The 12,956-nt window shown below is 50.6% G+C and overlaps 1 protein-coding gene across 2 annotated transcripts in view; it reads left to right on the top strand.

Annotated features, from left to right (window-relative positions):
• Positions 1 to 12,956, top strand: part of Brpf3 (bromodomain and PHD finger containing 3) — a 34,166-nt gene that overhangs the window by 3,962 nt on the left and 17,248 nt on the right. For both annotated transcript variants that reach the window (XM_075979704.1, XM_075979705.1), the window contains exons 2-7: positions 576 to 2,028; positions 4,918 to 5,074; positions 7,830 to 7,961; positions 10,577 to 10,705; positions 10,982 to 11,294; positions 11,857 to 12,159. In XM_075979704.1, the coding sequence (XP_075835819.1) occupies positions 602 to 2,028; positions 4,918 to 5,074; positions 7,830 to 7,961; positions 10,577 to 10,705; positions 10,982 to 11,294; positions 11,857 to 12,159 (2,461 nt within the window). In that variant the 5' untranslated portion in view covers positions 576 to 601. The remainder of the gene's footprint in view (positions 1 to 575; positions 2,029 to 4,917; positions 5,075 to 7,829; positions 7,962 to 10,576; positions 10,706 to 10,981; positions 11,295 to 11,856; positions 12,160 to 12,956) is intronic.

The following is a 12,956-nucleotide window of genomic DNA, read 5'->3' on the forward strand; positions in this document are numbered from 1 at the left end:
CCTCCCCAGTACTGGGATTAAAGGTGTGGGTCACCACTGCCAGCTTGCTTGTTTTTTTCTTTTTTATTTGTTTGCTTGCTTGTTTGTTTGTTTGTTTTTTGAGACAGGGCTTCTGTGTAGCCCTGGCCGTCCTGGGACCCCACTGTATAGATCAGGCTGTCCTCGAACTCACAGAGATCTGCCTACCTCTGTCTCCCGAATGCTGAGATTAAAAGTGTGTACCTCCACTGCCTGGCCCAAGTTTGCAATTTAAAAGTAATCAGAAACAAAAAAAGTTTCACTGACTAGCCGGGGGTGGGGATGGGGTGGCACACGACACATAGGCCCGATACATAGAGAAACCATGTCTTGAAAAACCAAAAATAACCATTTCACTGATAAGTGATGTTTGTAAAAAGACTTAAAGAAGGTGACGCTGCCTCAAGGGTGCTTCACAGTGCTGTGGTGTGGAGGAAACAGCCGGATCTCTTGGTGTCCCCTTGATGGAAGGGTGAATGCGTGTGTGTGTGTGTGTGTGTGTGTGTGTGTGTCGCACCGAATATCCAGTTCACACTTTTGTGGTCTTTTCTCCTCAGGCTTATCTTCGCGGTTTCCTGTTGCCATGAGGAAGCCTCGTCGAAAGTCACGGCAGAATGCCGAGGGCCGGAGGTCCCCATCCCCGTACAGTCTTAAGTGCTCACCCACGCGAGAGACTTTGACCTACGCCCAGGCCCAGAGGATTGTGGAGGTCGACATCGATGGCCGCCTCCATCGAATCAGCATTTATGACCCGCTCAAGATCATCACTGAAGATGAGCTCACCGCGCAGGATATCACCGAGTGCAACAGCAACAAGGAAAACAGTGAGCAGCCTCAGCTCCCCGCCAAGTCCAAGAAACCCTCGTCTAAAGGCAAGAAGAAGGAGTCCTGCTCCAAGCATGCATCTGGCACCTCCTTCCACCTCCCGCAGCCCAGCTTCCGTGTGGTGGATACAGGCAGCCAGCCAGAAGCACCCCCATTGCCTGCTGCTTATTACCGCTACATTGAGAAGCCCCCCGAAGAGCTGGATGCAGAGGTGGAATATGACATGGACGAGGAGGACCTCGCCTGGCTGGACATGGTAAATGAAAAGCGCCGCGTAGACGGGCACAGCTCGGTGTCGGCAGATACCTTCGAGCTGCTGGTGGACCGGCTGGAGAAGGAGTCGTACTTGGAGAGCCGCAGCAGCGGCGCCCAGCAGTCACTAATTGACGAAGACGCCTTCTGCTGTGTGTGCCTGGACGATGAATGCCACAACAGCAACGTCATCCTGTTCTGTGACATCTGCAACTTAGCCGTGCACCAGGAGTGCTATGGCGTCCCCTATATCCCGGAGGGCCAGTGGCTCTGCCGCTGCTGCCTGCAGTCTCCCTCTCGGCCGGTGGATTGTGTCCTTTGCCCCAATAAAGGTGGGGCCTTCAAACAGACCAGTGATGGTCACTGGGCCCATGTAGTCTGTGCCATCTGGATCCCTGAAGTCTGCTTTGCCAATACCGTGTTCCTGGAGCCTATCGAGGGCATCGACAACATTCCACCTGCCCGCTGGAAACTAACCTGTTACATCTGTAAGCAGAAAGGGCTGGGTGCTGCCATCCAGTGCCATAAAGTGAACTGCTACACCGCCTTCCACGTGACATGTGCACAACGGGCCGGACTCTTCATGAAGATTGAACCCATGAGAGAAACCAGCCTCAACGGCACCATCTTTACTGTGCGGAAGACGGCCTACTGTGAGGCCCACTCTCCGAGAAAGGGCGACTCACCCAGAAGTCTCAGTGAGGCAGGGGACGAGGATGGGCTGAAAGAGGGTGGCCGGGAGGAGGAAGAGGAAGAAGCAGGGGAGGAAGATCAGGAAGGCCAAGGTGGGGTGGGCAGCCCCCTCAAGGGGGTGTCCAAGAAGAATAAGATGAGTTCAAAGCAGAAGATCAAGAAGGAGCCAGAGGAAGCTAGCCGAGAGACACCTTCCACCATTGTCCCCATGGTCACTGTCCCACAGATACCCTCTTACAGGTGAGCCTCATCACAAGGGCTCTTGGTTTGGTCCTCACCCTAGGCCAGGACTTCTCCAAATATGGTTGATGAATACCTGAGCTCCTCTGCGCTCCTGTATTCAAGCTTGTCCTTTGGAACCAAGGCTTGTTTTGTGTTTTTTGGCCGTGCCCTACAAGTAATGTGTTTGCTCTGGTTCAGAGTGACATAAATCACTTATTTGCTTAGAAACTCGAGTGGCAGTGTATCACCTAGGTGGTAGTGTCTCAGTGACACTGAATGGCATTGAGAACAGGATCGTCTCCACTGTTAACTAGTCCATGGATTTCTAGGTGGTTATCATCTCTGGTCTGTGTCTTTCACGTCTCCTCATCTTTGTGACCACCCTAAGGGCTCTCACAGAGGCTCCCCAAAACCCCTGTGGGGATAGAATATTCTAAATGGGGAGCTACTGTGCTAAGGGCTCAACACCTGCCTTCCCACAAGTACTGCCCTGGGAAAGATGGGGACTTTTTATCCACGAGGGCTGTGGGATGTGTGGTCCTCCTTGAGAAGTTTTAAATTCAGGGGAAAGTTCGGCATTATAGCCAAGCCACCAGGACCCTCCCCAAGATAGATCACTGTCTGTGTTAAACTGGCAGTGCTGTAGGTATTTGGGGCTGCTGGAGGGTGGGCAGCTTAGGGAAGATTTTTCCAGCAGAGGCCACTTCAGGTGACTCCTTTTAAAGTAGACAGTGTAGCTGGGTGTGGGGATGCACATCTTTAATCCCAGCACTTGGGTGGCAGAGTCAGTTGAATTACTGGGAGTTTGAGTCCAACCTGTTTTACATAGTAAGTTCTAGGCCAGCCAGGGCTGCACAATGCGACCCTGTCCAAAAAGGGCCGAGGGGGGGGTGGGGGGGTCGGGGGGTGGTTAAGGAAAGGAAGAAAAGTATGTAGCGTTAGAGGAGGAAGGGATCTTGGAGACTGCTCATCTAATGTAGTCCTTGCACCTTCTCCCACATTCCCAGATGAAGAAGCCACAGCCACAGGAGGTAAAGTTGTTGGCTCCTTTGTTCATTCAACGAGGTGTTTATTGAGCACTTACTACAAGCCACATCCTGTTCTAAGGGGTGGGGCTAGGTGGAAAGGGCAGATTGGGGCTGTAAGTGCTAGGCTGCCTTCTGCCCAAGTCTCCGAGGTTAGGGACAGAGGAGTACTGGTAGGCTGTAGATCAGCTGTGTGAGGGAACAGGCGGCCCGCCTTGCTGCACGGGGAAGATAGCAGAACAAGATGAGGACAGGGAGGCTCTGGAGAACTTCGGCAACTCCTGAGTGTGTCTCCTAGACACAGAGCTGGCCTCAGTCATCTGAAGTAGCTGTCAGTGCCTAGTCCCCATTTGTAGGGTGTCTGTGCCCTGGGGCTACCTTTTGGTTGTCATAGCTGCTGTCTGAGGAGCTGCTCTACTGTCTAAGAACAAACAAGCCATTTAATTCCCGTGTGACCTTTGTAAGCTGCTGAGTTGCTCTAAGCCAGGGTATGTGGGCAAACTCACCAGATGGAGCTCTGAGAAATAAAGGAGGCAACGTGAGTCAAATACTTAGCACAGTGCCTGGCAGATAGTGAGCGCTCAATAAATGGTGGCTGCTGCTGCTGCTTCTGTTACTGTTACTCCTCCCCTACCCGCACAAATGCTGTCCACCCCACCATAGCCACGAGGCAGGGGAGGGCAGGGGGGCTGGCCTGCAGGCGGGCAGGTGTGCTTGGCATGGGTGTCGGTGGGGAGCTGGCCTTCGGGGAAAGGCCTAGGTAAGCTTGGCTTTGGGGCGAGAACATGTGACTGGAGATGGAGAAGGCTTTGATGGGCAGTGCCCGCTGAACATGCCTATCTTTCTTAAGTTTCACCCCGATTAGCTACACTTAGCTCTCTGTGGAGTGGGGCGAAGAGATAAAGCAGAGGAGAATACAAGAGCACGGGGCCTTGTTTGCCGTGGGCGTGTACTGTACTAGTGAAGGGGCCGTGGATTCAGATCCCCCTTTGGTTACCATCTTAGCTACGTTAAGAGTGCTGGTCAGGTGCCTGCCTTTAGTTAGGTGTGGGAGTGGGGCTGCTCTTCCTAAAGGTGTTCACTGGACCCTTACCTGCTCTACCCCACAGCTTCCCTAGTGTGAACTCAATCTTAGACCTTTAACTAACTACAATATCAGAACTTACGTCCCCTTATATGTCTAGATTTTTGTTGTTGTTTTCTCCTTTTTCCATTTGGTTCAGAATTAGGCATTTTGGGGGTGCTAAGAGTTTTTAAATGAAAAATCAAAGGTCAGCTGGGTGTTGCCTATAATCCCATTAGTTGGGAGGCTGAGGCAAGAGGATCGTAAGTACCAGGCCAGCCTGGATAATATAGTGAGACTCATCTCTCTCACACACGTGTACACATGCAGAACCCCGCCAAGGCTGAATTACTCTGAGGATTCCATGTGGGTGCGGGAAGCAGTAACCTGGCATGCTTTCTTTGAGCTTGGTCGTGGGCTACCCCAGGGTTTGGTGAGATCCTCCGCCACCAAAGGAAGGAAACTGGCCACATAGCACACGGCTTACTCAAATTCCTGTTTTCTTTTTGCTGCTTTTCATCAAGAGGGGGCTATGGGTTGAGGAGCGCAGGCCTGCTTCTCTGTATTGCCCTGACAGCGAGTGACAGCAGGCAGCAGGGCTGCTGTGAGAGGGCCCTGTGGAAGAGCAGGTGGAACCCGTCCTGCTCAGTCTGAGCTGCTTAGCTCTGCTGTCTTTTCTCGGCTCTCCCAAGGTGAGGCGTTTAGTCACTCTCTGGCTTCCTCTAGGAGGTTCAGAAGTGGACTGAGGTCTGGATAGGATGTGCAATTGTGTGTAGCCCGAGCTTCCTGCTGACCTCTCTCCCCTTGCCTCTACTCAAGGTTGAACAAGATCTGTAGTGGTCTGTCCTTTCAGAAGAAAACCCAGTTCATGCAGCGGCTTCACAACTACTGGCTGTTGAAACGGCAGGCTCGGAATGGTGTCCCCCTCATCAGGCGCCTGCATTCCCACTTACAGTCCCAGAGAAATGCTGAGCAGGTAGGTACAGGGAGGGCGAGGAGGAGGAATGATGTGGAGATGGGCGGCATGCCTCCTCTCTGAGCCCCCTGAGTAGCCTTGGCCTATAGGGATCACCTCAGGGTGCTTTGTCTGGGATAGCTACCCAGACCCTCAGACCTGACAGCTGCCCCTTCTGAAGGAGACACTGCATTGGTTCCTCTACTAAAGGGCTTCAGAGAGGCCATTCCTCTTGGATTCATTTGACCAAACTTTAATTCTCCACTTCTCTCTCTGTGTCGTCCATCTGTCTGGCCTATCTGTAGTTTGTTGCCTACTGTGTGTGTGTGATCTGTCGTGCCTCTGAGGTGTGCCTGGGTATGATGTCTGTCATGCCTGTACCTAATAAAGGGCTTTCCTCTATTAATTTTGCAGCACAGAAAATATGGCATGGGAACTGATGAGGGATTCTGATTTTTTGTTTGTTTGCTTTAGATTTATTTTATGTGCATGGATGTCTATGTACCATGTGGGTGTCTGTTGCCCACAAAGACCAGAAGAGGGTGTTGTGTGGCCTGGGACTGAAGTTATAAATGGTTGTTATCCACCATGTGGGTCCTGGGAGCTGAACCTTGTTCCTCTGCAAGAGCAGCCAGTCCTCTTAACTGCTGCACCATCTCTCCAGCCCAGATTCCAGTCATTTTACCCCAGCTGACCCAGAAACATGCAATACTGCAGAGACCATAACAAAATGTATCCACACATTGTTTCCAAAATTTATGGTGGAAATTTGTCTTAAGGTTGCTTCTAATCTGTTGACGGCTTTCAGCACATGATGATCACAGCACTCAGGCACTCTCATGTGAGTGCGCACGCGTGCACACTCACAGACACTAGTCTGGGCAGAGATGTGAAAGAACTTAACACACTGAAAGCTGTGCTTAGGCTGTAAAAGCTGATCGCACGGGAACCCCAGGCCAGAAGGCTGATGCCGTTGTTCTCTTGCAGGCGGAGTGCACAGTAGGACAGCGGATTGGGTACCCAGTCTCCTTTCTCTTTTTCTTTTTAAACAGTTTTTCTCTGTGTAGCACTGACTGCCCTGGAACTCAGAGATCTGCCTGCCTCTGCCTCCAAGTGCAGAGTCTTAAATGATCTCAAGCCATATTATTAACTTGGCTGTAGAATCTGCTAAAAGTTCAGTTTCTTTGAGGCTAAGAGTTATTTTTGTTTAAAAAAAAAGTATCACTACAAGGCTTGACTTAAGGATAAACTCTAGGGCAGTGTCCAGTCCAATGTCACAATTACATAGGCAAAATCCTCCAGATGTTGGGCTGAGAGCCAGAGTAGACCCACTGTGTAAAGTAAGAGCAGGTGCCCTTTGCCCCCAAACATGTCCTATTAAATATAGAATTGATGGTCTACCCTGTAGCCTGCGGCCTGTCAGGTATGGCAGCCGTTCTGCGCTAGCAGTCACTGCATGCTAAGTGTCTTCTTCTCTAGTTCCCTTCCCATGTTCATGTCATTGGTTATTCCTTCCTCAGTTGTCCCCGTCTGTCTGTCCTTGGGTCTCATGCTACTGGACATCCTGTTTACATGCCATAGCTAAACTGAGGCACTAACTTCTACCTGGCCCCTCTTTTTTCTTTTTTTTCTTTTATTTTACCTTTATTTATTTATTAAAGATTTCTGCCTCCTCCCCGCCACCGCCTTCCATTTCCCTCCTCCTCCCAAATGGCCCCTCTTTTTTCGTGTTGATTTTTGAGACAGGGTTTCTCTGTGTAGCCCTGGCTGTCCTGGAACTCACTCTGTAGACCAGGCTGGCCTAAACTCACTGAGATCCCGAGTGCTGGGATTAAAGGCATGAGCCACCTCCGCCCGGCTAAAGTTTGATTGTTTGTGTGCACATGTGTTTGTGCAGTAGTGCAGGTGTCTGTAGAGACTGGAGGCAGATCCCTCTGGAGCTGGAGTTACAGGAGGTGGTTGTAAGTCAGGTCCTCTGCAGCTCTTAACCACTGCGACATTTCTTCACCCTGGATTCACTGATTTTTGCTGTTTCACCAAAGTATTTTCAATCCCACAAACTACTAGTGAGAACCTGAACTTGTTTTCCATCCAAGGCAAAGCTTGTGGGTGATATTCTTTCAACCCCTGCTTGCTGGTTTTCTCCTGAAATTCTTTCCAGTTCTGAGGGCCATAGCTGAGCAGCCATGGCTCTGGGTCTGCGGAAATAGTCCCAGGTTACTCTTCACTGTTTGTTCTTTTTTCCTGTTTTTTTTTTTTTCCCCTCCCTTTGGGTTTTTGAGACAGGGTTTCTCTGTGTGTCCCTGGCTGTCCTGGCACTCTGTAGACCAGGCTGACCTCGAACTCACAGAGATCCGCCTGCCTCTGCCTTCTGAGAGCTTGGATTAAAGGTGTGCGCTACCACTGCCCCGCCACTGTTTGTTCTTGTGCAGCACCAAAGAGTCACTGTGGGGGCTGGGGAGATGGCTCAGTGGTTAAGAGCACTAACTGCTCTTCCAAAGGACCTGTCTTCAATTCCCTTTTAGTTCTGGGGAATTGGCACCCTCACACAGAATATATACACCAGTGTACAATAAATAAATCTTTTTTTAAAAAGACCTTTTTAATAAGCTTCAGCTTTGCTTTAGTAAAAAAAGAATCATCTTGGTGTCAGGAAGCTTGGAGGAAAGGTCCCGGGTGGTGTTGGGGCGGGGCTCTCAGCAGCCATGGTGCATGTGGGGGAAGCAGGGGCTGTGGGAGGATGGAGACCACAGTCGCTTCTTCTTGCCTTGCTCAGCGGGAGCAGGACGAGAAGACAAGTGCCGTGAAGGAAGAGCTGAAGTACTGGCAGAAACTCCGGCACGACCTGGAGCGGGCGCGGCTGCTGATTGAGCTCATCCGCAAAAGGGAGAAACTCAAGAGGGAGCAGGTGAGCAGGCACCCGGCCAGGCTCTCTAGGTCCCTCTCTTCTCTGTGGCATCTGGTGCCAGCGTTCTTTTCCCTCAGTACTGAGAGCGCTGTGGGCTCTGTGGTCGGCCCACTTGGTTTTGGGTGGAGTGCTTCTGGTGGCTTCTGTTTTGTGGTTCAACTCGTTTGGCCTGGAGCCTAAGCTTACCTAGTCCCTCCTGCCTGAGGCCATGACTGGAGTCCCTGTTTTAGGGGTTTTTGGAGGGAGATTGACGTGAACATTTTGAAAAGCTTCTGGAGCCATTGCATGACATTGCAAGATGACAGCCTCTAGCCTGAGGTTCTCCTGGGCCTGAAAGTATTTATGGATTTGGAGTCACTTAAAATGACCAGGCTCAGTTCAAGACGTCCTAAAAGTCCCTGCCCACGGGGAGGGATAAGGTTGGTGGTACATGGAGCGTGAGGTGTGTAGCCAGACCGCATCTAAGGCCCGGCTCTGCTGCTTTCTATTCCTGTGGCATTAAATTGCCTAATCTCTGAATACCTCCGTCTCCTCGTCTTTAGCATGGTGATACATCATAAACAGATGAATTCATGTACGTAAAAGTTGAGACTAGTGCCTGGCACATGAGCTGGCAAGGTGGTAGCTGCTGCTATCATCAGTGGTCGTACCGATTCTCTGCCCTGCTGGAGCATCTGCTGGAGCGCTCCACACATGGCACAGAGCAAATACTATTAATTGAACAGATGACAAGTCCGGACTTCCCTAGTCCAAGAATTGTGGCTGTTACCCGCCTGCTTTCAAGGCCTGGGTTCAAGCTGCCCTCCTTTCGTTCAGTTTAAGTGCAAGTCCTTCTTTCCTAGGTCCACAGCTTGAGGTCCACTCTGTGTCCTGGGCTGCTCTCACTGTGCTTAGCATGAGTGGCCAGGGACGTCTCTTGAGATCTCCACAGGTCAAACTATAATTTGTATCCAGGCTAGGTCCTGTTGCTTAGATTGTTCAGGAAAATGAGAGGAGGGGGGAGAGGCCCCGGCTCTGGGTAGGTAGGCAGGTCGATGTTGATGTGGACAAGAGGCACACATGTAAAATAACATTGTCCAGGGTACCACTGCAGGTGCTGCTTGAGTGATGAGCCTGGACTCCCTGGTCACCCTGGGCCCACACAGATGTTCTCAGCGAGAGTGCTCAGTGCTCGTGAGAGTCACGTGTGCTCACATTTAGTTTCATCCGTGTGCTTGAACTAAGGCCCAGGCTCAAATGCTTTCTCGGTTATTTTCCCACCAGGTAACCCATGGCAACTTTATGTACCATATTTATAAAGTGGGGTATTAATTTCTGCTTCAGTTATTATGTCATTAATTAATTGAGATAATACAGGAAGAAGAGCAGAGTGGCATTATGGTCTGGAGTACTCTGTGGATGCTGTCTGGAGCTTCATGCTAACTTATCCCATTAGCTGTGTGACCTGGAGCCAGTTACCTGGTCTCTCTGTCTCCCCTTCTTTGAGAAGTGGAAGTGTCTATCTCTACCTACCTGGCACTCAGTGTTACATAAAGTGTTGAGACTGGCCACCCCACTAACGTATACACATAACTAAAAATTAAGTAAATTGTTGATGCCCATTTTACTCTTTTGGCATTTGGGGGAACTGCCACCCAGCTCCCAGATAAATCACACATGGAGGCCTATTCTTAGTTTTGGATGCACACCTTAGCTTGTCTTTTTTTCTTCCCAGCTTTTCTTAACCTATATTAACCCATCTACCTTTTCCCTCTGGACTTTTTAAATCTTTTTTACTTCTTTATATCTTATTCTCATTCTTACTCCGTGGCTGGATGGGTGGCCCCTGACGTCCTCCTCTCCTTGTTCTCTGTCTCCTCCTCTTTTCTCCTTTTTATCCTCTCTGCCCGCTAGCCCCGCCTATCCTTGCTCCTGCCTTTCTATTGGCCGTTCATCTCTTTATTAGACCATCAGGTGTTTTACACAGGCACAGTCACACAGCTTCACAGAGTTAAACAAATGCAACATAAATACAAGTAACACACCTTAAAGTAAAGTAATATTCCCCAACAGTAAATCTTTTAAAAATGCTTAGGCCATTACTTGGGACCTAACATGGATTATTAATTACTATAATCAATAATTGTTACTACTTCTGTATGTTTTGGTATGGTTCTTGATATACAGAAAACATTTAAAGTAGCTGTTTGTTCTAATCTATTCTCTGCTGCTATAATAGATTATCACAGACTGGGTCATTTGCAAAGGAGAGTTGGTTAGGCTCCCAACTCTGCAGGCTGGGAAGTATGGGCATGGTGACAGACTGGTGAGAAGGATCCATGCCACAGCTCGTCTTGTGGATGCACGAGTGGAGAGTTTGTCTCCACCGCGGTGGCTCCTGTGACAGCCTGCTCCAGGACTCCTAACTCATCCTAAGGGTGAAGCCCACAGGATGCCAGCACCTCTCCACCCTCACAACTGGGAGTTAAGATTCCGATGCGTGAACTTTTGGGAGACATTCAAGTCATCTAGCCCTCTTGGTGTCCTTACCCATGGGGTGGGCAGCTTCATACCTTGTGGCTGAAGACCCAGTGAGTCTCTGTTGAACATTCTGGTTCCTCCTGCTTTTATCACAGGTCAGGGTGCAGCAGGCTGCCATGGAGCTGGAGCTGATGCCGTTCACAGTCCTGCTGAGGACAACTCTGGACCTGCTGCAGGAGAAGGACCCCGCACACATCTTTGCTGAACCCGTCAGCCTGGATGAGGCAAGTTGTCCCTCCGAGCAGCAAGCCTGCTCTGGAAATAAGCTCTGAGTAGGCCAAGGAAGGAAGGGGTTGAACCACAGGGCATCCAGAAGTGAGGGTGGGTGGTGTCTTGGCAGGCTAATAGACTTGCCCATTGTTTGGGTGGACCATGCCCTGAGGCTCTTAGTGAGCCTGACATGGCCACAGCAGAAAGTTGGGAGGTCAGAGTAGCAGTGAAGGGTGCGCCTGCGTGGCTCATAAATAGTTGTTGTAATTGTACAGGTTTTATATGTTTAGGTTCCAGATTACCTGGAATTCATATCCAAGCCAATGGATTTTTCTACTATGAGGCGGAAGCTGGAATCTCACCTGTACCACACCTTGGAGGAGTTTGAGGAGGACTTTAACCTTATAGTTACCAACTGCATGAAGTATAACGCTAAAGACACAATTTTCCACCGAGCAGCTGTTCGCCTGCGGGACCTGGGAGGGGCCATCCTGCGGCACGCTCGTCGGCAGGCAGAGAACATCGGCTATGATCCCGAGAGGGGCACCCACTTGCCCGAGTCACCCAAATTGGAAGACTTTTACCGATTCTCCTGGGAGGATGGTGAGAAGCTTGGGTGGGTAGGGAGGAGAAGGATCAGGATGAACGAGCGGCACAAGGACAGGGCCCAGAGAGCCCAGGATCGGGTGGGCCTTGGAGGTGCAAAGCTGTGGTTGGGAGCAGATGGGTGTGCGGCTTGAATAACTCTGAGGCTTAGTTGGTGCGCTGAGTGCCTGTTGAGTAGTAGAAAAGGCGTAGCTGTCTGCTTGGAAAGCCAAGGTCTCTGGACCCCTAAGTGTAGCTCTCTGGAGCATGGGCTGAGAGGACCAGAAAGTAGAATGCCTGTGAGCGCCACACTGCCCTTCTCTGCGTGGTGAAAATCTCTCGCCAGGGATTGCTAGACCACTGCATGCCTGCTGTATGGCCATCGCTGTAACTGAATGCTCCCTGGAGCTGTTCCCCACATTCCCATCCACCATTTCTAGGCAGTAGTGTTGTGGGGCCAAGGCCCACTGGGAGGCACTGGCCTGGGCATTCCAGGGCCTTACTTTGCATCCACAAGATTTCTCTTTCTCAGTGCTGGGCTCGTCATTCAGCCTCTTCTGTCCTCCCTTTTCTCTGGCAGTGGACAACATCCTCGTCCCAGAGAACCGGGCCCATCTGTCCCCAGAGGTGCAGCTGAAGGAACTGCTAGAGAAACTGGATCTGGTGAGCGCGATGCGGTCGAGCGGGGCCCGCACCCGTCGAGTCCGCATGTTACGCAGGGAGATCAATGCTCTTCGGCAAAAGCTAGCACAGCCAGTGCCACCACAGCTACTGCCACTGAACAAGACCGTGTCCAATGGGGAGCTGCCAGCAGGACCGCGGGAGGATGCAGCTGTTCTGGAGCAGGCATTGCAAGCGGAGCCAGAAGATGATGGGGACAGAGGTGAGAGAGGGTCACAGACAGGCAGGGTGCGGAGTGGGTAGGGTAGTCGGGAGTGAGAGGCTAGCATCTCTTGAGAGTATCCTCCCCTGAGTATAGGTCTGGTCTGATCCTGAAGGTAAACAAAGCCCTTGGAGGGGGTCTTCCTTAATATCTCATTTGGGATGCTATTAACAAATATTTAGCAATCAGTAGAGAATAAAATTTATTTGTCAGAATAGATGTTGGCTCTTGTATTGGTCTGGATTCACAGAGGACCTAGAGGTTCTGGAACGGTTAGGTGCAGGGCTGTGGGCGGGCTGTAGAGATTAGGGTGCCGGAGCCCAGTAGCTACGTACTAGGTAGGTATCAGGCAGTTTAGCCCCTGATATAGTGGTACTGTATGGTACAGCTAAACAGCTTACTCTGCCACTCTGGAGAAGCTCTGAGAAGCATGGGATGTGAGAAGGGAAGGGATGTGAAGACCCTTCTTCTGGACTCTTGGGATATTGGTTGGTTGGGCTTTTTGGTTTTTTGTTTTGCTTTGTTTTTTGAGACAGGTTTTCTCTGAAGTCCAGGCTGTCCTGGAATTTGCTCTGCAGACCAGACTGTCCTCAAATTCACAGAGATCCACCTGCCTCTGCCTCCCAAGTGCTGGAATTAAAGGCGTGCACCACCGCTACCTGGCTTGACTCTTGGTTTTAATCTCAGCTGGCCAAGGCTGTAGGCCATCCCAGACAGAGGTGTCAGACTATAAAAGGCCTAATTGATTTAAGCAGGTGTCTTTCTCAAGTGTAAAGGGATATTTGCAATCAACGTTT

Source organism: Microtus pennsylvanicus, chromosome 7, assembly GCF_037038515.1.
Source record: "Microtus pennsylvanicus isolate mMicPen1 chromosome 7, mMicPen1.hap1, whole genome shotgun sequence".
Classification (NCBI taxonomy): Eukaryota; Metazoa; Chordata; class Mammalia; order Rodentia; family Cricetidae; genus Microtus; species Microtus pennsylvanicus.